The sequence below is a fragment of the Stegastes partitus genome, unplaced genomic scaffold (genome assembly GCF_000690725.1).
Source record: "Stegastes partitus isolate 25-593 unplaced genomic scaffold, Stegastes_partitus-1.0.2 Scaffold228, whole genome shotgun sequence".
In the NCBI taxonomy this organism is placed as follows: Eukaryota; Metazoa; Chordata; class Actinopteri; family Pomacentridae; genus Stegastes; species Stegastes partitus.
The window spans coordinates 323,005-350,051 of record NW_007577959.1 but is presented as its reverse complement, the minus strand read 5'-3'; the positions used below and the strand labels follow the sequence as shown (position 1 = coordinate 350,051).

At 39.0% G+C, this 27,047-nt stretch overlaps 2 protein-coding genes across 3 annotated transcripts; both read left to right on the top strand.

Annotated features, from left to right (window-relative positions):
- Positions 1-1,719: 1,719 nt before the first annotated feature.
- Positions 1,720-12,615, top strand: tomm70a (translocase of outer mitochondrial membrane 70 homolog A (S. cerevisiae)). Its single transcript, XM_008281281.1, has 12 exons — positions 1,720-2,013; positions 4,346-4,519; positions 5,005-5,131; positions 5,218-5,327; positions 5,416-5,564; positions 6,216-6,423; positions 7,481-7,615; positions 7,807-7,914; positions 8,059-8,175; positions 10,443-10,540; positions 10,639-10,761; positions 10,844-12,615. The coding sequence occupies exons 1-12, from the start codon at positions 1,780-1,782 to the stop codon at positions 10,995-10,997; spliced, it is 1,737 nt and encodes a 578-aa protein (XP_008279503.1). The 5' UTR covers positions 1,720-1,779; the 3' UTR covers positions 10,998-12,615.
- Positions 12,616-13,827: 1,212 nt separating this feature from the next.
- On the top strand, positions 13,828-26,491 carry tbc1d23 (TBC1 domain family, member 23). 2 transcript variants are annotated; one of them, XM_008281278.1, is made up of 19 exons: positions 13,828-13,881; positions 15,495-15,606; positions 16,310-16,415; positions 17,689-17,893; positions 17,981-18,104; positions 18,189-18,313; positions 18,708-18,754; positions 18,841-18,944; positions 19,122-19,244; positions 19,364-19,456; positions 19,547-19,717; positions 20,016-20,058; positions 20,692-20,798; positions 20,901-21,043; positions 22,145-22,189; positions 22,851-22,939; positions 23,051-23,186; positions 23,418-23,612; positions 24,528-26,491. In XM_008281278.1, exons 1-19 carry the CDS (start codon positions 13,844-13,846, stop codon positions 24,610-24,612), a joined length of 2,091 nt encoding a protein of 696 aa, XP_008279500.1. In that variant the 5' UTR covers positions 13,828-13,843; the 3' UTR covers positions 24,613-26,491. The 2 variants fall into 2 exon arrangements, with proteins under 2 accessions (XP_008279500.1, XP_008279501.1); XM_008281279.1 differs by lacking the exon at positions 22,145-22,189.
- Positions 26,492-27,047: the final 556 nt, after the last annotated feature.

Below are 27,047 nucleotides of genomic sequence, written 5' to 3'. Positions count from 1 at the left end.
GACACTGGTTGTGACCTTTGTGCCTCCTTGCCTTTGTAAATAATAATAGCAGCTCAATTACAGAACAGTGTTTCACTATACAGTCCACACAAGTAGTGTACAAGGTCATTGTGTCTCATCACGTGTTTTGGTTTAGTGGCAAAATTGATTTTATGGCTTTTCAAAACAAGAATGGGAGCAGTGATTTCTTTTATGCTGCTTTGCAATCAAAATGCACTCAGTTTCTACATATTTTACTCTTAACTTAATGAAAATGATGAGTTAAGATGTTTATATTTAGCATGAAAATATTACTTTTAAATTTGATGCAGTTCCAAGAACAGAAAGAAACAACAGGCAGCCGATTGTGTAAATAAGTTACAAGTTACCGGTAAAATAACTTTCAGCATGTCCTTTTTTACAACATTTCTTCCAGGAACAGTGTCCTATTAAAGGTGTGTGTTACTATGAGGCTCCGCATGGCACAGGCTTCCCTCTAACCAGCTGAATACAGTTGACTTTGAAAACTGTTCAGTGCTGGTTGCTGTTTGAGGACACATGGCCCTGGGCTTAAATTGAGCAGTCAGGCTGCAGCACTGTGCAGACAGACCCGCACTGAGCTCTGAAATGGAACAGAGAGGAGACTGGACCTGGAAAACATACAAACAGACACACAAGCACAGGATTAATGCACATTGATCAAGATAGAAATGTTGCACAATTTGAAAGACTGCATATTAATAACAGCACTGAAGATTTTACATAATGTAATTTAACAAACAAGACTGTGTATGTGCAGAGGTAAACACACAGCATGTTTAAGGGATTATTTCTGTACAGTGCAGCAGTGGGCAAACTGTAGGTGGCTGTAGAAAGAGTCAGCAGCACTGCCGCCTGGTGGCTGCAGCGAAACCACACATTACTTTGGTACGCTTTTAAAAATCTATAATTTTTCCATTTTATTTTACAGATTTTTTACAGTGTTTTCAAAATACACAAATATATCAATAAAACTATAGAAAATGCTGTGATTGTACATGTCTAATGTAAAAATTACATCAAAAACATGCAAGTTTGAATAACCAGAACAGTTCATACGCCAGATCTTCCATCATTTGATATGGTGATACATGCAGATTTTTATTTTTACTTTTTATAATAATTTTATTTTGTATCAAGAAAAAAAAAGTAGAATGAAATTGTATTTTTTTCCCCCCACATGTTTCTGTTTGTTTTAGTAATACTTTAGGGCATTTTGACACAATTCCTGTTGTGTTGTCCTGAATGTGCTATAGAAAAAATGGAAAAAAGCAAAAATAAAAACAAACTTGACTTAACAATTTTACCTTAACTATAGTTCATGCTTACAATATTTTTATTGAGTTGATTTTATTCATATTATTTGTCTAATTTGACATTTGAGTTATTCTAAAACACTTTCTAACTTTATTTCCAAACGTGCCATTCATATAAAGTCATAATTATTATTAGTAGCAGTAGTAGTATTAGTATTATTATTACAATTAATTAAATTGTAAAGGTAGTTGGTTAGGGTTAGGGTTCCAGGACATGCCTGCTACGTTCTTTGTCGGCCCAACTCATATTTCATTTGGTCTGATGTTTGGACTACAAACTTCCACTGGTACACTACAAATACCATACAGCCCCGGAGCAGCTCTGCCGGTATCCCATGATTCCTCGGGGCCTGTGACCTCTCAGAGCACGGGAAGAAGTAGCGGAGCTCTCACGCTGTCTGCTGCTGGAGGTGCTGGCTGGCTAACCATCGCTCAGTTGTACATCATGGCTGCTTCAAAGCCAGTCGAGCCGCAGTCCGGGACTGGACTACCCCGCTGGCAGCTGGCACTGTTAGTCGGGACCCCCATAGTGCTGGGAGTGGGAGCGGTGTACCTGTGGAACCGCAGCAGGACGAAGGAACGGAAAGGGACCGGGGAGCGGAAAACTCCAGAAGGCAGCGCCAGCCCCGTGCAGGGCCAAGACGGCGCAGCCCGCGCCAGCCGAGAGCAGGAGAACATGGTAACTGTCTCCCAGAGCCTCCTCCAGCCTCGGAGGTTAATGTAGCCGTCCCCACATTAGCATGATGATTCTCAGTGCGATGGCCACACTGCAGGGACTAAACGTGTCATTGCTGTAAAAATACAGTCAAGGACACCAACCGTTACCGTCAGTGACAGCTACCTTCAGCAGAGCGAGGCCGCCAGCAACCGGTTCGTCGCTGCTGGATTAGCTCAAGTTAGCTGCTAGTTAGCCATCTCTCATGCTAACGGTATCAGCGCAGCCAGGTTGACCAGTGTGGTGCAGATGTCTGACAGCCCTCGCCTGTAAATCATTCATTTTTTTTTAACATAAACTGTTACTAGTATATTCTGAAATTTAAAAATAATTCCCAACTGCATAGGAAGAATGTATTCAGCCGAGGTTAGCATAGCTGTGTAAATGTTATGTTTTGGTGGCTATGCTGGCCGGCTAACGCAGTTTTCTTAGAAAGTCAGGTTGGGCGGGGATGGCTGTCATTTGAATCCGACTGTTTTACGCAGAGACAGTTTTATAACAGCCCACAGGTGGCTGTCAACTCTTTCACTTTCTACTGCCATGCATGGACCCTGTGTAGTTTACAACATACGTAGCTGAAAACTCATCCAGAGTCCAAAAATGTATATTTTGTTGGCATAATTATATTCTTAGCCTGTTTCATAATATCTAAAGTTACCGTAAGTTGCAACAGAAGTGTTGGGGGGATCTCGCAACACTGTGGGCTTAGCCCAGCACAGAATCTTTTACGTTTTAACCTGATAATTGTAGGGTTTAGAGGTTATTCAAGAATAAAACGGACTCAAAATGTGAGACACAGTGCTTCAGCAAAGTAAGGTCATCCCACTTTCCACATTAATATAATATTAAATAAATGCTAGCTAAGGTTCAAGGTTACTTTAATACCCGTGGGTAGATTTGTTTTGCAGAAAACAAATGATAGCATTTGGCATTCCATTACAAAATACACTTTGAACCTGACAGGCAGGTACTTGATCGAGTGACAACAAAAAAGACAAGTGACAAAAAAGTGCCCAGTATTCCGCCATAAGATAAGATAAAATAAATATTATAAGCTAGATCGGTTGTTTTTAAGCTGTGTGCTTTAAAATAAAGCAGTTATCGTGCCAGAAAATAAAAATTATGTTAGTAAACAGATTAGACTTTTCGGAACTGCAACTAAAGCATATTATTTTTGAAGACTGTACGGTATGATTGGAATGATAGATCAACCGATACAGAGCTATTTTTTGTTATTCTATTCTATATGCTATTGCTGTTCTAACAAGCAAACATCGCACACCCAGGCCTAATGACGCCACTGGCTGTCATGCATGGGTAATGATACTAACAGACTTGCGTAACTTATAGTTCATCCAAAGTTGAATAATTTACATGGATTATTTGTGAGAGATTTTGTTCTGAGCCTAAAGTTCTAAAAATTTTGATTACAGTTAAGGTACAGTGAGACTGTAGTATATCCAAACAGACCTTTCAGCCAGCCTTAATTTAGTGGCACACATGTACTTTCACAGTAACAGGTGTCTCTGGGTCTGCCTTCTCTGTGTGTGCTTGCTTTTCCCCCCACCTGTTGTACAGTGCATGTCCTCCTTGACACTTAATCAATTTCACAAACCACTATTTGAAACAATGCAATTTCTAAATCACAACAGATGATAAACAGCACATCTGACCTCAGAATTTCTTTATTCCTTTTTTACTGTAAACTGATTTAAAAAGACATCTGAGGATGTCATCTTTGGCTTTGGGAAAAATTCATTTTCTGACATTTTGCTATTCACCTGAACAATGGAAATAAACTCTAGTTGTTGCCCTGGTATGAGACAAGGCCCTTGTAATTGTATGAAAGTGAAAATGTGGGAAGAAAAAGAAAAAACATTATTAGCTTGAGGTACTGAGTTAAATAAATATGAGGTAATATATTTGGACTTACTGCTTGTATGCGAACACAATGCAGAGATTATAATTTATTGCAACTATACACTGGAAGGCTATAGTTGCTATTGCAGTGTGCCAGTTTCTTCTCCAAGTCATTTTAAGGTTTGGACATAGACATTATTGATTCATGGACGTTTATATGTTGTGTTTGCTATGATCAGTGTAATATGTGTCATTATGAACCACTGAAATAACTTCATATATCAATGGTAGGTTAAATCACTGTTAATGCAGGCAGTTGTTATAAATACCTTCACAGCAAAACAGTCTTTTGGCTCTTTAGACCTTGATCTAGTCCACTGAGTCACAGAAGAGAGTATTTGATCAATAATTGTTGCCTTCTCTTTCTCTCATTTAGAGCCCTTTGGATCGGGCCCAAGCAGCAAAGAACAAGGGCAACAAGTACTTCAAGGCTGGCAAGTATGAAAATGCCATCCAGTGCTACACAGAGGCCATTGCTCTCTGCCCGACAGAACAGAAGGCTGATTTGTCCACATTTTACCAGAACAGAGCAGCAGCATACGAACAGCAGGTTGGTACCACCCTGTCGTGCTGAAATTGTTCAAATGATTCACACAGTGTATTTTAAACGATATAAACAAAGTAGCTGTCCTGAGAAAATGATGTTTGCTTTAAGGTCCGAAAGGCTCATTCCACGACTGAAAGTATTTTGAACTTGTATAATAGTGTTATTACTGTTCTCAGTCAAGTATTGTCCCCATAGATGTTCAGCGGCTTATGCTGGTTGCAGAAGAAAAGTCATATGTCACGACACCTTTTCTTTGAACTCACAATACCTGAAATGGCTGCAGTATATGTTAGTGGGAAGAAATGGCATTCTTTTGCAGAAAACCCTGGTTACTGTTCTTTTGTCAATGTGTAGCAGGGTCTGTGCAAACCATCAACATTCTCTTTCTGATGTTTGACTAAGGTGTTTACCCACTGTTAAAGCAGCCCCCCAGTTTACATACAGCAAAAGTGTTTCACAATCTAACTAGACTGAAACTTTAATTTCAGATGAAATGGACAGAAGTGGTGCAGGACTGCTCTCAAGCTGTGGAGATGAATCCACGTTACGTCAAGGCTCTGTTCAGGAGGGCTAAAGCTCTGGAAAAACTAGACAACAAGAAGGAGTGCTTAGAGGGTGAGATGCTTGTTTTTCTTCTTAAAAAGTCAATTTAACTTAAAACTTGTGACTCTCTTTGACAGTCAGTCTCTGTTAATCTCTAGATGTCACAGCGGTATGTATTCTTGAGGCCTTCCAGAACCAGCAGAGCATGCTGCTAGCAGACAAGGTCCTGAAACAGCTGGGGAAGGAGAAGGCCAAAGAGAAGTACAAGGTTGGTTTGTCCACTTTCAGACACTTTTCTTTCAGTTTTATTACCCTTTGTTATCACGGTAACCCGTCTTCACATCCTTCTTCTGCAGAACCGTGAGCCCATGATGCCTTCTCCTCAGTTCATCAAGTCATACTTCAGCTCGTTCACAGACGACATCATCTCCCAGCCGCTGCAGAAGGGTGAAAAGAAAGATGAAGACAAGGACAAGGAGGGCGAGGCAGCTGAGGTCACAGAGAGGTTAGAATATTTGCTAAATATCAACTTTGTTAACTTGGGTTTTGTTAGGAGACAAAGAGAAGCTGGTGGTACAGAACAAAGTGTTATTGCTTCATAGGAAACTGTGTTCATTTGTATCAAAGAATTTCCACTTCTGTCCCAAAATAATTGAAATCTGAATTGGTCGCCAGAAAGAGTTTGACTCTTAGCACAAGAAGTTGTATGACTAGTGACAGTGAATGTGTTCAGAAAATGTTGTGGTTCAGATACTTTTGACTTTTACCTGTGTAACTGTGTGTACATTTGGCATTATAGGCGTACTATGGAAAGACAACGAATTCATTATGATTCAGCTTTTGTGTAGAATTTGAACATTCATGTGTGAGGTGTCTGTCCAAACACTGTTAAACTTACTGATTGAAATGACCGTTTTTGTGTACTATAAAAGTGTCATTAGTATTTTATGGAAACTGCTGGTATATTAAGTGTGCACAACAATATGCAGTATGTTAATCAATAGAAGTGTATCTTTTGTTTGTTTGTTAAAATGAAATCAATGTACAATACCTTCAAGTCAGTTTTTGTGCTGAGGACGTAGATTTGATGAGAAATAATTAACACCTGCAGGCAAAACACTTTTCCTTACCTGTTTTTTTTTCCCCATTTTCTCAGTTCTGGCTACTTGAAGGCAAAGCAGTACATGGAGGAGGAGAACTATGACAAAATCATCAGTGAATGCACCAAGGAGATTGAGTCCGGAGGCCGATACACTGCCGAGGCCCTGCTGCTGCGTGCTACGTTCTACCTTCTGATTGGTAACGCTACTGCTGCTCAGCCTGACCTGGACCGAGTGATCAACATGCAGGACGCCAATGTGAAGGTATAAACTGTTTATTTTAGAAGCTTTTCTTGGTTAGGATTATCAGTCATTTCCCAAATTAGATTGATTACTATTGATTAGTATTGATTAGTAGCTACAAACGTACTTTATAGCCTAATGCTAACTTGTAGTAGTCTATGTTACGGTTCGCTTGTATCTGCAAATAATCTTTTGGAAAAAATATACTGCACAAGATGCTAATATGTTGTGATGAATAAATCTCATCCTTTCTACAATCAGATGAGGCTCTGAAGTAATTTCAGTGCATTTCCTAGAAAAGCTTGCTTGACGAAAGCTGCTTTTCCCAGGAACGAGAAATCTTTGGAGGAACTTGGTGCGTTTTCAGGGCAGGGCTGAGGGAGAAAATTAAATTCAAACATTTCTGATGGGTCGAGTACTCACAGCATTCTTTATTGGCCAGTCATCTTACAGTCAATTTCCACAGCATCATGCTAAATCTGTTTGCTTACTCTAGGTTTAGCATTTGGGGCATTCTGAATCTGCTCTTAGTACTGCTCATCTTTTTTGCAGCGTTGATGCAAAAAGGTAAAACAACAACAGCACAGCGTGAATCTCTTCCATACTTACTGTTGTTGTATATAGACTGTGGAGCAACTAGTTGTGCAGTCGTGCACAAAATTATTCATTAAAACAGTTGTTTCTGTTTCATACGTTGGTGGACTAATTTGCCAAATAGTTTGGGGGTCTTCAGACTGCATTGGAAACACAAACAACCAGCAGTCTGAAGGAAAAAAAATCCTGGGACTTAAAGTTCCTTATATTGAAGGTGTAAACACGACTAAACTGTCCCTAAGTGAAATCCCACACTAACGACCAAATACATCATCTGAGAGACATGCTCCCATTACTGTTTACTGTTTTTTATTAAAGCAAAGGAACCATGTAGTAATACTCAAAATTAGTTGCAACCTGAGTGAATGCCTATTTCTAGGTTCATCTAGTGATGGGTATGCTCTAAAATCATCTTTCACCAAAGACTTAAAAAACTACAACCTGACCGGTTCTCTCTCTCTGTACTGTCATCTAAACCTTACAGCTACGAGCCAATGCTTTGATCAAGCGTGGCAGCATGTACATGCAGCAGCAGCAGCCTCTGCTCTCCACACAAGACTTCAACATGGCAGCTGAGATTGACACGCGCAACCCTGATGTGTATCACCACAGGGGTCAGGTAGGAGTGATGTTGAATTGTTTTGTTTTTTTTCACACCTGATTGTCATTTTAGTGGGTGTCCATTTTTCCATTGATCTGGTGTCAGCTGGCAACTACTAGCTTAATGTTTGCATGCAAGGTGAAGGTGACCGTGTGATGCTGGATGTGTTTTGACATACTTCATGACAAGTGCTTTGTATTTTCTTTCAGCTGAAGATCCTGCTGGACCAGGTGGATGAAGCAGTGGGAGACTTTGATGAGTGCATCCTGCTCAGGCCCGACTCTGCTCTGGCTCAGGCACAGAAATGCTTTGCCCTTGTAAGTAGTCATGTCGCGATTAACACAAAAGCCCCCCCCCCCTTTTAATTTAGCTGTCTTGCATGCAGCAATCATGTCTGTAACCAGTTACAATGAGTTGCTAAATTATTTTTTTTATTTGTTTTTTGTTCCTTGTGTCCTCAGTACAGACAAGCATATACTGGAAACAACCCAGCACAAGTACAGACAGCCATGGACGGCTTTGAGGACGTTATCCGAAGGTTTCCAAAATGTGCTGAGGGCTACGCTCTTTATGCTCAGGTTTGAAATCAAAAACTTTATTTATTTGTTTTGCTACTCTTTGTAAATGATACTACTCGAGCACTGAAAATCGGCTGAGGGGAAAAATTTGGTTTACCGATGAAGGCAAAATGTGTAAATGAAGACGCACCATCTCTGTGGAGGGATGACACGCTGACGTTTCTGGCATTGATGCAACAAACATAATACAATATCTGCATTATTTTCTACGTGGTTTTCACTTTGGGCTTCCAAAAAAGGCTATTTTTCCTTTGAATAATCTGCTTCGTCCATTAATATAGTTAGTTTTGCTAAAAAATTAAATAAAAAATAAAAAATCAAATTAACCATTTAATTTAAGTTTGTTTTATTAAGTGCATTTTGCAGCTACAAGGACAAATAATATTAAAGGTTCTTCCCTACTAATAAAAAATGACACCTTTTGCCCTCTCTGGTGATGCATCTTCCAGAATACCTCTTGTGTTTTCACTCTTCAGAGGACTGACTGCACTCATGCTGTTGTAATATTCCATTGAAAGTTTGTACAGTCTACAAACCACGTTTTTGTTTTGCAATAATTTGATCTACTACCCTACTTTTGAAGCTTCAGGGGCCTGTTCTATGAAGCAGGATTTGGGGTTAGCGAGGTAACTTCAGGTTAAATCCTGTGTTCTCGGTCCTACGACGGTGGTTCACTTCTTACATCACCATGGTAACTTACACTGAATGGTTAACCTGCTCCGCAGCATGTTATGTTGGAGATGGAGATCACTGGGTATAAAAACACCTCCACTGAAAATCAATTCTCTCCTGTAAAACTTCAGAAGGAGTAGAAAACTAAGCAGTTCTCAACAAAATGGCATCAGCATTTCTAGAAGACCCGCTACACATCGGAGTGTGAATTGTGAGGGATCACTGAGGAGCGTGAGGGTTTTTCAGGACCGGCAAAACAGCGCACCCTGACGAGGATCTCTATGAGTTCCTGTCTTCCTTCATTCATTTTTTTTCCTGTTGGCTACAGGCAATGTCAAAGCTATTTCATATTTTTTTCCATACCAATATCACCCCACAACAGTAAACTGACTTTAGCATTAAAGCATGTATTTGTAGGAAACGTTAATAAGCCTACACCGCTTTGAATTATGTTTCTGTTTGTTCTTAATTTGTTCCCAAGTCCTTTTTACGCCACCAAGGTTGCAGCTGAAAGTAAAAAAATGTCAGATATGCCACAAGTATATACATTAGGCAGCAAATTAGTTAAAAGGAATCCTCAGATGTGAGATTGTCAGATTATTGTCTGATTCGTGACTTCAAGATGGAGCAGTGATCATATTGTATTATATTATAAACAAATGAACTTATACATTCACACAGTCAGCAGTTTCCTGCCAGCATCCCTTCCTGGCTTTGGTCGCTGCAACGGTGCTGCTTTTTGCTCCTATGATGTTTTTATATTCTTCATATTTTGTAAAGAGTACGTTCTGCTCCTCTGCGGTAAAGTGAGCCGCTCTGCAGCCAGACTTTTCCATAGTCGTGATTGGTCAGATGCCGATAACACCGCCCATTTTATGTGCACACGCTCCTACTCAGATCAGACAAACCTGGGTTGGCTTACTGAGTTGATAACCACCGTCGTAGGACTGGTTTTCCTTAGTGCGATTGCTAGGGTTAATCAAGCTGGATCTCTGAAAGATATCCTGGGTATGTTGATATCTCTTTGTAGTACAGGCCCCAGGTCTCTGGAAGCTTTTAAACTGAACTGAGTCAAACTGGTGCAACTGCCATTTTCTAAAACTGTAGTGCTGAGTGCACACAAACAGTGACTGGAACAGAAACAGTCTGTTATCATTAAGTAGAATCTGTGCAGTGGTACAGAAGAAAAACATTTGCTACAATGAACTGAAGTATTTTAGGTGAAAACAACAGACATTCATTCCAGTTCAAAATATTGACATTTACTCATTTTCAGGATTCACAGCAATCATGCAAATAATTGCAAAAGCCGTGTTTACACCATATTCATGCATCATCCTGTTGTGAAATGGTTCAATAGAACAAGACCGGAAACTGACTCCACCAAAGATTTTTCTCAGTGTGGACAATTCCTGAGAATTTACATAGGAGCAGTAAATGAAAACTTTTCTTTTGCTGATTTTCTGGAAATTTGGTTAAGATATGCACTACATTGGGATGGCAGTCTGACTTGTTAACATCATTTGGACAAAGAAAGCAACTTCTGTAAGCCTGCTGTTGTCCTCAACATGACAATCATTTTTCGTTCTTTTCAGGCTTTGACTGATCAGCAGCAGTTTGGAAAAGCTGACGAGATGTATGACAAATGTATTGAACTGGAACCAGACAACGCCACCACATATGTCCACAAGGGGTAGGCCGTTTTTCTTGTATATGTAGGCGTATTGATTAAAAACAAACATCTCTGATTCATTCATATGTCATGTTGGTAATTGTTCCGTGCATATCAAGTTTGTTGCAGCTTCAGTGGAAACAAGACCTCGACTTGGGTCTAGAACTCATCAGTAAGGCGATTGAGATCGACAACAAATGTGACTTTGCATATGAAACTATGGGAACCATTGAAGTTCAAAGGTGAAATCATCAGTTTGAGCAGAAACCACACATTAAGTTCTTTAAAAAGACACCTAATGTAACCAGAATGTTTTCTTTACAGGGGCAATCTGGACAAGGCAATAGAAATGTTCAACAAAGCAATTAACCTCGCCAAGTCAGAGATGGAGATGGCCCATTTGTACTCGTTATGTGATGCAGCGTATGCCCAGACAGAAGTGGCCAGGAAGTACGGGCTGAAACCTCCCACACTGTAACTTCTCTGCCAATTGTTCGCCAATCTCAGTCTTCATTGCTGAATCTAACTGTGTTAAAAGTGCAACTGTCTGACTTAACTTTTGATTTGTTGTTTAAAATTTACAAAAAAAGGAGTACTGGATTATATGAGGAGAAAAAAAAAAGGAAGAACCCTGAATATATACCGTGTTTACATCACATTAAAGGGGTCATGGGAAAGGATTTCTATTCACAATCAAGCTGAGGCCTCAGGTAGACTCAGTGGCTTGTCAGAATGTGAGGTGTCCCGGGGGGTATAACCAACACAGCCCTTTGCTGAGGCTTAATTCATCCAGGACGTTGTTGTCAAATCTTTTTATTGCTCAGAATAAAGAGAAAGGTTGTAATCTAGAGAGAAGAACATACATGAATGTCCATGTATACCTGTTGAAATTAACAATGTAAGAGAATTGAAATATGCGCAGTCTGTTGAACCAATTACTGACTTTAAGGCTTTTGTGACACTTTTCAATCTACAGAAAATACTGTGAGAGCTTTACATAATTCTAATGGACTGTTCAGTTGTTAACTTATGCTGATCTACAGTGTTTTTGTCTGGCTACTTCCATATTATAACATACATTATCAGTTCTGAATGCAAGATTAAAATTATAGTCAAATGGTGTAATGTCTGTATTTGTAATGCTGGAATTGATCACATGGGTACGGGCCTGCACAAGTTAGTTTAGAATCCTTTTTTTTTTAATGGTTGGATTGCCTGTTTTTGTTTTTTTTGTTTTTTTTTTGTTTTGTTTTTTTATATATTTTGTGCAGCATGTTCACTTTATAAATAAATGTAAATGCAATGCTTGTGCTGTATTGAACACTAGGAAAACCCTAACTATATGAAATTTTGTTCGAAACACTTTTGACTAGACAAACATAGACTTTTTTTAGTTTTTTTTTTTTTGAAGATGTTATTTTTGAATTGCCTCTAGTGTCAGAATATGTCACACAGGATTGGATGTTCAGTGGTTTTTCCTAGCTCGCGTTAAATGAGAAACATGATTTATTTTCTATTTTATTGTGAATATTTTTCATTCTACATTTGGTTTCATCGAGTACTGAAGAAAGTGGTTTAATGTTTTATTTTTTTTTCCTGTCCTTTTCAAAATATACTGTCACAACCCAAGCCTTATTATTTCTGAACTTACATGCAGCCCTGGGAATCTCTTGGTACAGTGTATGATTTGGTTCTCAAGTAGCATCCGTTCACTGTAGAAAAACAAAACAAGAACAAATGCTGAATTGAGCCACCACTGCTGGATGTTTGTATGTTTGCAGTATTCTTAGGTTTTAGAAATATTTCTGTGGGACATTCAATCATCTCAGCAGTAATGGCAAATTTTCACTGAATGTTTGGGAATAACAAAGAACCAAATCATGCATTTGAGCTGCAGCTGCTGAGGATGACTTCTCACAATCATCTTCCTCAAACTTACTGAAACAAACAGGAGTTAACTTTTGAAAAAAAGGATGTAAACCTGAATTTTTGGCTGTTTGATAGAAATTAAACTGACATTCTTCATCAACGACGTGTATGGTGACCAAAGTGAAAGAGAATATGAATCCTAATAAAGTTATAATTCTTGGAATGAATTCTGCTGCTGAAAGTTTCTTTAATCTGTGCAGATTTAAATTGTGCTGCACCAAAATATTTGATTTCAGTGACTTCATTGCATTTAAAATATATATATATATTAATCCTTTGAGACGATTTCAGTTTCTATTTGCCTGATCTTATTGTTTTTTTCTTTAATGTTCGTTTTCCTTAGGCATCTGTGCTGCTGCTGCTGCGTAACATTGACTTGTAGACACCTAAGTTTGTATTGCACACATTTTTTTTTTTAAGTTAAGCATCCAGCGGGGATGCTGGACTCTATCCCAGCTGACTTAGGGTGACACCCTGGACAGGTCAGCAGTCTATCGTAGGGCTACACTAAGAGACAGACAACCAAGCACACTCTCACATTCACACCTACGGACAATTTAGAACCATCAATTAACTTCAACATGTTTTAGACCTTGTGGGACGAACCCGGAGAGAACCCACGCTGCACGGGGAGAACATGCAAACTCCACACAGAAAGATCCCGGGTGTCCTCACCAGGACGCGAACTAGCGACCTTCTTGCTGCGAGGCAACGATGCTAACCTAATAATGTATGTATTTGATATATATTTATTATACTTGTTGCACACATATAAAGTGTTATGTAATATGTGTGCATAATAATATCAGCAATTTAGAATATTGCATACATATGATATCAATATATGTAAGTAATATTAATGTTATACATTAAAATATTTATTATATGTATGTAATGTATACTATGCATTATGTTACACATATCACATACTGACATTGTATTCATGTAATGTTTATGTTATAGACCGTATTCCTTACACATTATTGTGCGATAGTGTTACATATTACATTTTAATAATACATATATTACATACTACTAATTAATATTACATGTTCCTACATATTTGCAATATTGATTATTATTACATTTTACTACACATAATTCAGCATATGTTGGCAATATTTTTTCTTTTGAATTGCTTATAATTTTATACTTGTTTCTAACGATAATTTTATTATTATGTAATACAATGATATGTAATATATTATAATGCAAGTATTTCTTATATTAGAATATAATATATTATTATATTATGGTTAATTTATTCTGTGCCACAAATCTAATCTATTTTTAACAAGAGCAATTACTTAAACAGCTCATCAGTTGCTCAGTGACAGCGTTGCACGACACATCAGCCGTGTTGACGACATTTGACGTGTCTCCGTCAACACAACAATGGCGGATGCCGTGGAGGAAGCTCTTCAGGGCAGCTGGTGAGACAATTTGTTGTCGGACTAACATTTTCAGAGGCGTTATTTCGACTGTCAGACAGTCGTGTCGGCTTCAGCTCAGATATTTCCGTGTAAAGTAGCTGAAGCTGAGTGATACTGTTTTGCTGGATGCTGCTCCGAAAGCAGTTTGTTAACGTTGCTGCTCGTCAGCTAGCCCGCTAATGAGAATTAGCCAAGTTGGTTGTGATAAATAAACAGCCCGGCAGCTAAGACGGACAACAATAGACAAAGTGCCTTTGAGATTGATCCATACAAGTCTATCTATTTTGACCACGTCCTTTCTCGTATTGAGAAGTTTGTAGGCGACGCTTGTTAGCGAGAGAGCTAATACTTCGCTCGACAGATAGCCGGTGTTTGCCGAGAGCCGCTTCCCTTTAACAAACCTCAGCCCTGAAACCAGCACAACGCAGCTGTTCTCATGTTACACTCTAATACAATCAAATATTACGTGATATCCTCATTTTGTGGAACTGTCAAAAAAGTATTGGATTTGTCTAGACGTGACTAAAAAACTTTTTCAAGAGCTGTGTTATGATATGGAGATAAATGTCATCAGCTTTCCCATCTCATGTGTCACCTGTTAAATAGTCCTGCTGATGTTTAAGATTGAATGAAAAGGTAACCAAAACATCAGCTGACAGTTAGAGCTGCAACAATAAATCAATTAATCAGAGTCATAATTTTCAGATTTCAGCCTCTTAAATGTGGATATTGTCTGTTCTTGTACTCCTCTGTGACAATACACGGAATATCTTTGGATTGTGGACAAAACAAGACATTTGAGGATTTGTCTTGGGCTTGGGGCAACACTGATGAACAATTCTCACCATTTTCTGACATTTTATAGACCAAACAACTAATCAGTTAGTCAAGTAAATAGTTGACAGATTAATAAATAATAAGCCATACTTAAAATGTACATCTCTATGACAGTAAACTGAATATCATTAGGTTGTAGACAAAACAAGACATTTGAGGCTTTGGAAATCACTGGTCAGCATTTGGGGGTTTTTTTTTTTGTTGTTGTTGGGTTTTTTTTTAGCATTATCTGAAATTTTATAAACCAACCAACTAATTGATCAATCAAGAAAATAACTGACAGATTCATAAACAATATTAGTAAGCCCTACTGACATTGGTAAAAAAGTGTTTTTTCAGTGTTGTGAGTATTTAAATGACAGTAATCACACACTGCTGTAATTAATGATTGTTTTTCTTTTTCGTAATAAATGTATCAATTAGTTGACCACATCTGAACAAACTTCATCATTTATGAGATGTTAACTCTAGTTTCAGGTGAATACTACAAGTCATTAGAAAGCAAAGTTATCGCTGAAAGATTTCTAATTTTGTCTGTATTTGAATTAAAGTCAGGGTAATCCTAGTTGATTACCTAAGCAATTTTTGCTTGCTAATAACCAATCATTATGACCCAATACTTTTTTCAATAATTCCCAGTGTAAAAATGTGACTACTGGGTACTGGATTATATAACAAACTGTTGAGATTTTATCTTTATTATTTGATAATGATAAACTTCATTTATACTTTATGGGAATGGTTAAGTAAGTGGTGTTCTGTTTGTGCCTCTTCAGGGACCAGGATCTAGCTGAGGCTCTGGACTCTGGTGGCTCAGACATGGAGATGGAGAGGAGCATCATCCAGGTCCAGGAGCATTCAGCTCAACACAGGGCCAAGATGTGGAAGGTAAGAAACCTATTAGTTCACCTATAACATGACTGTTAGACTGCAGTTTTAAATGTATTATTTAATAAAGACAACTGTTAGCAATGTACAAAATATTGGGTATGCATATGGAAGCCGTAGTTCTTCTATTTTTAGACTCTGATAATGCGGACAGACGTCACCATACTGGAAAGACCAGCATCTTTGGCTCAACTGATGTCACTGTTATCACCTTGTACTGACACACCTGCAATAAAAGGCTTTAGTCCTACGTGAAACACACCTACAACCTACGCACAACCAGTTTTTCTGTAAAGTATGTAAGCAAATGCTGAAAATGTCGATAGTTTCTGCCAGTTAATTTACCTTCATTCATTTATGTGTGTTTGTTCTTTAATTCTGTGTTTGAAAATAACAACTGACAAGAAGATGAGAGTGACACGTTGCTTTTCATAAGTTCATACATGTTAGTGTTTTTCCAGTATATGGAAAACAGCAGTTTGTGAAAAGAGGCATTAGCTAATTGTTTGGTTTTGTCTCTGAATAATCCACTAATAATATTTTCAGCTTCTATGTCAAGTTCTATCTACATACATTTGTTGTCCATTGAAGCACCATTTAAACCACTGATTGCAGATGAATCTTTGTTGTGTGTTTATCAGTTGTCTCTGTATTACTCAGTAGCTCCACGTTTAGCAGTAAATCCTTGTTTTTGTGTTGGCAGATCGCTCTAAATGTCTCTGGAAAAGGAGACAGCCTGTCTCCCTGGGACGGCGTCCTCGATTTGCCAGAACAGACGCTCATTCACAACCGCAGTCAACAGCTGATCGGTGAGTAATCGCCTCTGAATAGTTTGACACAATCCTGAGTTTTGGATTTGCAGTTGCAAAAGTACACAGTCAGTACAATAACATAAACAAAATGAATTTAACCGTTTCCCCTTGTCAATACTTTAACTCAATTTTCACCTGAAAATGAAGGTGAAAAATTGCTCTGTTTAAGGCTAATAGGTGTCACAGTGTTCGTGGTTTTACATGGGCAACACGATTTTATGAAAAGAGGCATTATCTGCTGCACTTCTCTGTAGAGCTATTTTGAATACAGTGTTTTTATAGAGCATGTTCATAAGCTGTTCGATAACTCCAGAACAGCTTTACCCTTTAGATCAGGGGTTCTCAGCTGGTCTCACCCTGGGACCCACATTTTCCCATGGTCATTAAGTCGCGACCCAATTTTTTTTTGGAATTCAATATATTTTCCTGTGCAACATGCATTTCAGAGCATATAACCATGCATAGTAACTGGACCATGACAACTGCATGTACAAAACTGCACAAAATAAAAAAGGGCACAAAAAACATATTTTCACTCCATTTTGAGCAAATTAATAACTCACTTTTGGGTCGCGACCCACCATTTGAGAACCCCTGCTTTAGATAATGTAAGGCAGTTCAGAGAACCTTTAGTGGATAAACGGTTTTGCATGTCCTTGATATGAATCACGTAGTGTGAGGTGTTAAAAAGATGTCAGCAACTTCATAAAAATATTACATTTTTCACTAATATCCTGAGATGAGATACTTTGTACAATCTATCTTAATGCTACACACATAATGTGCTGCTGATATTCTGAAATGTGGTCGATAAAAGTGTTACTTTGATGCATGAGTTGAAGCCTCTTGTGGTTGCTGAGTGTCGGGCTCACTCTGAACTAACACACACGCAATAATACACAGCAGGAAAAAAGAAAGATCTGTGATCATTTTGAGTCTCAGTCACTGCCGAAGATCTTCAGGAGTTTGGAGAAATAAATAGCTTTGATTATTCTGCTGTCCTGACAAGTTAACAACCAGATCTGGCTCAAAAGTGGCTCAAAATAGAAAATACTTTATAAAAACAAGAGGACCACATGGTCCCTCCAGGAAAAAGACAAATCATCCTCTCTGATGTATAGTGTACATTCAGATTTTTTTTAAAAATATGTCTTTATAAGTTTGCATCTTTTCTCCACTGTCTGTTTTTGAATGCTGAGTGTGGATGGAAACATGTGCATGGTGCTTATGGAAAAAGGTCACTGACACCTGCCTTGTTTTCCATGTTTAGACCAGCTGGGATCAACAGAGGAAGACACAAGTGAAATGGTGTCCGATGTTGAGTCTGTCATCACTTTCTACTGCAAGTCCCGCAACATTATGTTTACCCCTGAGCTCAGCTGGCCACACCTGCTCAAACCACTGCTGGGGCTTCAGCTGCCTCGCAGCGACCTCTACAACTGCTTCTATGCTATCATGAACAAATACATCCCCAGGTGAATAATCTTAACCATGATCATTTTACCTGCTCACATAGAGATGGAAACTTTTACTGTAATGTCTGCAAAATGTGTCTGTTTCAGAGACTGTGTGCCAAAAGGCCGACCTTTCCACCTGTACAGACTACTGCTGCAGTATCATGAGCCAGAGCTCTGCTCCTTCTTGGACACCAAAAAGATCACACCTGACTCGTATGCCATCAACTGGGTATGTTTGTATCTTTGACGGTCCAACTCTTAATCTGGATGTGTCTGTGCCTGAACTGTGCGTCTGGTTGTTTTTCCTCCATAGATGGGCAGTCTCTTTTCCAGCCACTGCCTTCCTGAAGTTACCCAGTCTTTGTGGGACTCCTACCTCCAGCAGGCTGACCCCTTCCTCATCTTCTTCCTCATGCTCATCATCCTCGTCAATGCCAAGTACGCAAACCACCAGTGGAAGTTTTTACAGAAACAATCAGTTACTCTTAAGTCCATTTCAAACCTGGGATGAGTACCATTGCTGCTTCATCAGTTAATGAAATTATTATGTCAGTGTTCCTCACAGCTTCAAGCAAACATAGATTGTGGTAGTGACTGAGAGAGACATGGTACTCACACATGATTGGAAAGTATGTTTAATGACGTGTAATACTTGAAGTCATGTCGCCCACTATATGCAACAACGTCCTACGTCAGTATACCGTAATCCTGTGTGAGTCTATTCGGTCATACTTGCAACTGCACGCAGTTCAGACTTGTACCATGTCGAAAGTGAAACATAAATTTTTACATCTCAAAAAGTACATTTGATTTGTCTCTGTTTCACCCTCAGAGAGAACATCCTTTCACAAGAAGGAGACAGTAAAGAGGAAATTATCAGTGAGTTTGTTTTTCTGACCTCTTACTTCTAGTTTTGTTCAATATCTGGTTAAGAACTGAGTTTAAACAACACTGTCTTCTCACAGAAATGCTGGAAGCGTCTCCTTCACTCCTGGAAGCTGAGGACATTGAAGATTTGTTTTCACTGGCCCAGTATTACCAGAGCAAAACCCCTCTGTCGCTCAGAAAGGTAAAGCTTAAATGTACAAACAAAAGTTCAATGTACAAATATAGACTCACGTGCCTGATACACACTGAGAACAAACAGGACTGTGACGACAAAGCTAACAAAGAAGTGCAGGCAGCTTCACAAAAGAACTCGTTGTTTCAATGCCATTATTGTGTGTTTCCCCTCTCTGTCTGGTAGATGAACCAGAATCTGTTTGGTAGCAGCCTGGTGGCTCTTAAAGAAGAGGACACTGACCTGAGTCAGGCACTGTGTCTTCCTGTGTCCGTCCCTGAAATCCTGCAGGCAAACCAGCTGCAGCAGGTCAGTGACAATCTAGCATTTTACCAGTTTCAAGAAACTATTCATCTCTGCCACGCTGCACATGAGTTAAAGGAAAGAAGATAGCTTGTAATATGATAAACATGGATTTTTCTTTGTAGGATGGGGTACGTTTCTTTGTGGTGGATTGTCGGCCAGCAGAGCAGTACAATGCTGGACATCTGTCCACGGCCTTCCACCTGGACTCTGACCTGGTAAGACATATTGAACATATTGATTCTGTATGAAAATGTAAGTAGTAGTAATACATGAATGTAATAAGTATGTTTCCTTTCTTCCCACAGATGCTCCAGAATCCCTCTGAGTTTGCACTCTCTGTGAAATCCCTCTTGGAGGCACAGAAGCAGTCCTTAGAGTCAGGTTCCATCGCCAGTGGAGAGCACTTGTGCTTCATGGGCAGCGGGAGAGAAGAGGAAGACATGTACATGAACATGGTGTTGGCACATTTCCTACAGGTGAGAGGTGAAGCTAGGGCTGCACCAAACAATAAAAAAAAATGTGCAACAGAGTTTTTAAAATCATAATGTCTGAAAATGTGTCATTTTGTCAAACAGATTTAAAAATCCTTACATCAGTTAAACTGTACTGGGCAAATATTTTTGCTTTAGATGAAAGATCAGCTGGACAGAAAATGAGAAGTTCCTTGTGTGTCCTGTTTTTCCTGTTTTGCAACATAAATGCTTTCATTTCTGTGTTTTCCAATGTTATGTGCTATATGTTTGCATTATGCTAGTTTTATGTTTTCTATTACAGAAAAACAAAGAATATGTCAGCATCGCTAAAGGAGGTTTCATGGGTAAGTAGGTTATATTAGGTTGTATGAGAAGCCAGTGTACACACGGAGGCAGAAATATGCACATGCACATGCAATCCATTGCTACGATTACCCATGAATGAATGTAGACCAGGGGTGTCCAATCCTGGTCCTCGAGGGCCACAGTCCTGCATGTTTTAGATGTTTCCCTCTTCCAACACACCTGATTCAAATGATCAGGATCGTTATCAGGCTTCTGCAGAGCTTGATGATGAGCTGATCATTTGAATCAGGTGTGTTGGAAGAGGGATACATCTAAAACATGCAGGACTGTGGCCCTCGAGGACCAGGATTGGACACCCCTGATGTAGACACACCCAAAATCACCTTTTTTCTGCCTGTTTGATTTGATTGGATAGTCTTTGTTGTCCCAGGGGGGCAATTTAGTTTGGAGTCAGTTGCCAACACAACTGTTTTACATTTTTTTTAAAAAGAAAGAAAAGCACATTTAAAAACATTTTCTGTAAACCATCATCAACTGTGATATAATTGTTAAAATAAGTTACATTGGCTAAAACCTGGAACAATGTTTTATTATTAGATTATGTTACTGCATTGTAAAAAATGTCACTGACACTAGAAACTAAAAACTCACTAGGATTTGTGTAATTTTAGCCCTCCAGCAGCATCTGGTAGATATGAATGTCGAGGGTCTGGACTCTTCATATGTCCACTGGATCGTCAGCACGTCTGGATCTCACAGCAGTCTCAGCTCTGCTGATGTAAGTAGCCAAAGATGCTGAAAAGACAGCGAAAGTTTATGGTGAAGAACATCACTGACACTGATTTTAAATATATCTTTCCTTCTTTACACAACAACACAGGGAGAGTCTCTGAGCAGCCCTGGAGACAGCAAAGGTGTAAAGTCCCTGGTCAACAAAATGACCTTTGCTCTAAAGTCCAAGTCAGTCAATGTGAAGGAGAAGATGATCAGCTTCATTGAGAACACCTCCACCCCAGTAGACAGGTGAGAACCATGTTGTTCCTCTGAATTCCTAACAAAGAAACCTTCATCATTGAAACCCACACTACAACACACACTGCAATGCTTTGCTTCTAACTTTGTTGGTGCAAATCTTAGGTTTTGCTACATTTTTAAATCCGAAGTTACAAGTTAATATAATGATACGACAAAATTCTTACTGTATGGTTTACTTTAAGGAATTAAATACTAAAAACAACACACAACAAAACATTATCTCCTGAAAACAGATGTTATATTCCTTTTCACTGTAAGTCAACCAAAAATAGTATTTAGGAGAGCTACTGCTAGTTTGTCCTTTGAGTCTGAAGGGATAGTTCAGGTGGTGTTGTATGAGGTGCTTAAACATAGTTGTGTATCACCAACAGTAGATGATGGTCAGAACGCTCTCAGTTTGTCAAGGCACAGAGCACGGAAGCTCAGCAGTGTGCTGCTGAGGACAGGGTCAGCTACTAATGATATTTTAGCCACCTGAAGGAGGCCCAGCTAAAAAATATTCAAAATGTTCTTTAATTCTACATTTTTCACTGCTTCACTGTGTCGTCTGACAGCCCTTTCTGACAAGGAACTGAAACTTTTACATCACTCTTTGCTTTCTGCAAAGCCACCAGACTCCATTGATTTTACCTTGCAGGAAACATGAGTTACTTGTCTGTCGCTGCCTTGATTGATACACTTATTTGTGTTGAATATGTGATTGTGTTAAAACACTAAAGTCACACTGTAAGACCAGCAACTCCCATTTTGTACGCAATAATATTACTGAAGAGCACAATATAACTACATAAGTTGTATCTATTACTGTAATTAAAACAAGTATGGGTAGGTATTTCATACAACCCAACTTAAAATAAACCAAACTATCATTTTAGTGCTTGAGGAATACCTGACTAAACACATTCAGTATGTAGCCTGTAAAATGTGTTTCCTTGCGCTGCTCGAGTGGATCACTTTTTGTACACTGGACTGAATTACACGTATCATTTACAATAACATATAATAATAATAAATGTTAGAGACATTTAATTTTCCGGTTTTGTTGTAATTTAACTTAAATTAAGTCCCTTGTGCCTTATTCCATGCTAGAATATCTTTCAATCTGCCCTGGCCAGAGAAGGTGATTCCAGATCGGTAAGAGCTCCTAAACATCGAGCTGTTTGTCACCAGCATGCCCACTGGCTGTAGACCCGCACCAGTCCCTGGGATTGTTGGAGACTCACATTAACGCATGCTTAGCATCTCTGCCTTCACAGCTCACTCATGTAACAGCACATACAGTCTGGGCAGGCTGAGTGCAAAGAAATGTCTTTTAAGGTCTTAATTCATGCTTTCACTAACAACATTCAGCTGCTGTTTAGTTTGCACTGTTGGAAGTGCTGCGGCCCTTTAGGAAACATTAAGTCATGTAGTCAGAGTAACTGAGGTGTTTAGGGTGAACCTCAGCTTCACGTCCGTTTGCTTGGAGATGTACCTGTCTTTCCATTTCATTATTGTTTCTTCATGATAGCCAGGGCTATACCAAACCATAAAAACAATTTGCTGCAAATAGCCCTGAATATCATAAAATTGCTAATCTGTAACCCCTAATACCCAACTAGAAATGTCTCATTTAACCTCTTGCTTTTGTATTTAACAGCATAACCTGTGTCTAATCATTTTTACTGCAGCCTGGAGGCCTTCATGCCATTGCTATTTGTGTGCAAACTTTCTGTTACGTGTATTTATTCAATGATTTCACTACAGGTACTAACAACATTTACTCAGTGACTCTCTAATTGACTTGTGTGACCAGACATGTAAGCAGCAGTGACCGTGTTGGCAAACCTTACCGGGGAGTGAAGCCTGTTTTCAGCATTGGCGATGAAGAAGAGTATGACACAGGTAAAATGCAGCTACAGTAGAAAAATGGGATGGAAAGTGATATTTTTCAGTCTTGTAAGGGCTTTTATTTTGAAAAAACCAAATAGTAAATTCCATGTGTTGTTCCTTCAGATGAGATCGACAGTTCATCCATGTCGGATGACGACCGGAAGGAAATTGTCAACATTCAGACCTGGATAAACAAACCAGATGTAAAACATCACATTCCATGTAATGAGGTGAAAGAAACAGGTCACATGTTCCCCAGGTGAGTTAAACAACTTACTATTGTAATTAATGTGAGTGTAAAAATATTTCTCATATGACACCCTGACACCCATCTTCCTCCCCTGGCTGTCAGTGGTGTAGGAATTTGCATTGGATGAGCAGTGGGAAATTTTGCATTTAAACACGCTAATCCTTAGTTCCTCAAAACGAATGAATAAAGAAGCACTCTCTGAATCTTAACACAGACTCTGTTGCTCTTCTGTGTTTCCAGTCACTTGTTGATCACAGCGACTCACATGTACTGCCTGAGGGAAATCGCCTCAAGGAAAGGCTTTGCCTACATCCAGTCCAGACAAGCACTGAACTCTGTGGTGAAGATCACATCCAAAAAGAAGCACCCGGAACTGATCACGTTCAAGTTTGGGAGCAACAATTCAGCTGGAGTGGAGATATCGGCTGTCGAGAGGTAACCCCGACCTGTTTTTTTCAAAATATAATTTCTGGAAAAGAACGTAATCTTACATTTGGGCGAACATGGTCAGTTGTTTCTTTTTTACTGAGTTTTTTTGTGACCTATGATATTATTCAAACTGTGCTTGAAAGGAAATTGTACTTTTTTAACCCCTTAGATCTTGATGGGTGCCCTTTGTGTCCAGATTTACATCCCATCTTCTCAGTTGATTTTCTCTGAAAGTATCTATTGCAGCAAGGTGTAACACATATCAAAGATCTTTTCTTGTTACTTGTCTGGACAGCAAAGTGTGTGCAAAAGAAAATAATTTCAAATTGACATCAAATGGTCAAATCATAGGTTGCTACTTCTGCAAGTAGGCCACTGTATGTGTCACAGTGTCCCAACATCATAGTTCTGATATGGCTAGATTCCAGACAATCTTCTCTACACAGTTATGAAAAAATATTTATACTGTGTTAGATTTTAAAGTGAGATACATGCACAGATATAACAGTCTCGTAATATATATTTTTTCTTTGATATACATCACGTATGTCCAGTAATGAAAAATCTGGATAGGCTGCATTGTTCTGACAGACAAGATACAACATGTATGACTAGAACTTACATTGACCAAGATAAGAGCTTAAAAGTACAGGTAGTGAAATGTCCCTAAAAGTACTCTCTGGCTCAAAGGGTTAAAGTATATTTAAAAATTTCATAGACAAATTTTTAATTTAAACATTGCCAACAAATCCATTAGATTTGCGTTATTTATAGGACAATATTATTATTATCAGACTGTGTTTTACTGAAGCTTGACATTGAATATTTTCTCTTTGTTGATATTTTTTTTGTATCTGATAAATGTAATTGCCACTGTCTACTCTGAGCTAACGTCATCTTCTCCCATTCTCTCTCTCCCAGATATTTGATACCAAACGCGGGCGATGCTACGAAGGTCATCAAGCAGCAGATCATGAAAGTCCTAGACGCTCTCGAGAGCTCGTAAATAGAGACGACGGGGTCATTGTGGGAGATTGTGACAACCGCCCATGACACAAACTGTAAGAAGAGTCTCCGTCTGCCAAGAGTGAAACCTCCTCCTGCTCTCCCTCGGGTGTCCTCCCTCCTGGACAGATCCCAGTGCAGTGTTGACAGTGAAGCCCTGTGTGTCTGTCTCTGGGACATGTGGGCACATCGCCGACTGCAGACCTGTTGGGACAGGCTGTTCAAATACTTAGGTGCTCCGCAGTCATCCAACCATTATCTTACACTAATTTTAAAAAACAAAAACAAACAAAAAAAAACAATATTGGTTATAGTGTATGTTCTTCTTTGCTATTAGTACAACATGGGGTGTCATTACAGTGCAGTTCCACTTTGATGATTTCCCTCTGGCCTTAACGTAGCGTACTGGCCGACCAGTTCAATCCACACATGACTGACCTTCTCCAGTTCTCAGTTCTGACCCTTTTTGTTGTGAACAGTATTGCATTTCTCTTAACGTACATGTCATCGTTCTGGTCAGGAAGGGAGCATGAGTCAGCCAGCTCGGACATAAAAAACGCACATCCCCCCCCAGAAAATAGCAGTGCTGGCACATGAGACAGATTTCCTACCACAACAACTGTTTTTGATAATTTTTGTTTTCCAGCAGGCAGCCTTAAATAGAAGTTATTTGAGGGTGTTTATAAATATGTATTGTATATATTGTGTAAACTGCTCTATATCAGCACAGACCTTTGCAATGTCGTTTTGAAAGCATATCCTGATAGCTAGAACAATGCTGCGAAACTTTCATCTGGCTTCATACGGTTTGAAGTTCCCTTTCTTTCTAGAGTAAGTCGTTCACAGTGTTTCTGGGAGATAATTTATTCTCTGCTTTTACATTTAATAATGAATTAACCTCATCTCATAGCAGTCTGATGTAGCTCTCAGAAAGCATCGTCCACACATGTCTGGACTACATTAGAAGTACAAGAGGAGGTTCAGTGATTGTAAAGAGCCTGAGCACCTCAGTATTTTTTTTTCATCCCATTCAGATGCGAACGTCTTTCCCAGAAAACTAAATGAAAATGTGCCGGTGAAATATTTTAATCACAGAAGGCTGATAACTGTTGAAAAGGTAAAGATCGCTGTAACTCGGACTGTGCTTTGCACTTTTAAGCACAGTTTTGAATGAAAAGATTATTTGTTTAAAGGAAAGTTACTATATATCTATGTTTTCAAATCTGTCTTGTCGGTTGCATTAGTCGAAACTGAGCAGCTTTAGTTGCTTGCCACTGTTGCCTTCGGCCTCATGCCTGTGATGTGTGATATTGGCACCAGCAGTGGCAACATATCACAGTATACTGCTGCTTCTCCTCTAATCTGTTTTGGACTTTTCCTCGCTCTCTCCTTGCTTACTTATACATTTGCGTTGAAGTCTAGTTGTGTCGGCAGCCTGAGTTAGAAGTGTCAGAGCCTCCTTTGTGACTGCTGCAGTTGAATTTTCAGTCCAGAGAGCGTTGATCCCCTTTTAAAAAAAAATACACAATGGTTCATCATCCTGACTAAAACATAAGGCACATTTAAAATATGGACAAGAAAAACCAAATCTTGAATTAAAGACTCTAAAATCTGGTCTTTGTTCTCTCCAGTCTCTCATTGCATTCCTGTGTAATCCATGCATTGTGTTGTAATTTGTAATTTTGTGATATTTTTCAGTATTCTTATTGACTGGAACATCCTCGAATGGGAGTCTTTACATTCCTCTGTTACATCACTGGCAAAGGATGTCAACCACTGGTCGAAAATGCAACATGTCTAAAGTGTAATTTGCACCTTACTGTACTGCTATTATTTTCTAAGCGTTTATGTTTTTAATAAATGGAGATTGTTCGACTGCATCTGTGCATGCTCATTAAAAGGTTGAAAGTTAGATTTGCTGTAGCGAAATCAAACAGCTATGACCAACAACAAGAAGTGAATACTTTTTTTCCTCCATATTTATACAAGCAGAAATTGAAACAGAAATAGGAAAGTCAATGTACAAACAAGTCACAGTGAAACGAATGACTGTCGTGTTCAGCTGCTTTAGTGAGAAGTGGTAGATGTGTGTAGGCAGACACAAATAATCAAACAGACCCTGCAAATAGCTCATAGCAATATGAAGAGCTGTCTCTCTCTGTTACTGTCCTGTTTACCTTCACCTTAATTAGTATAAATATACAGCACATAAACCCCTTACACGTGTTCGTTTTCACTAATTCCTTATCCCCAAAGGTTTGCGACTCTGAACATGCATATTGGACTTATGTCCACCCCAGAAAGTGGTAAAACTGTAGGGAGTTTAGTCATTCCCAAAGTGTCCCATAATTTGAAATAAAAAACAAACAAACAAAAATAAACCTTAACTCCTTATGGAAAAACTTCTGGTGAAAGAATGAAAAGCCTCCTCTGGAC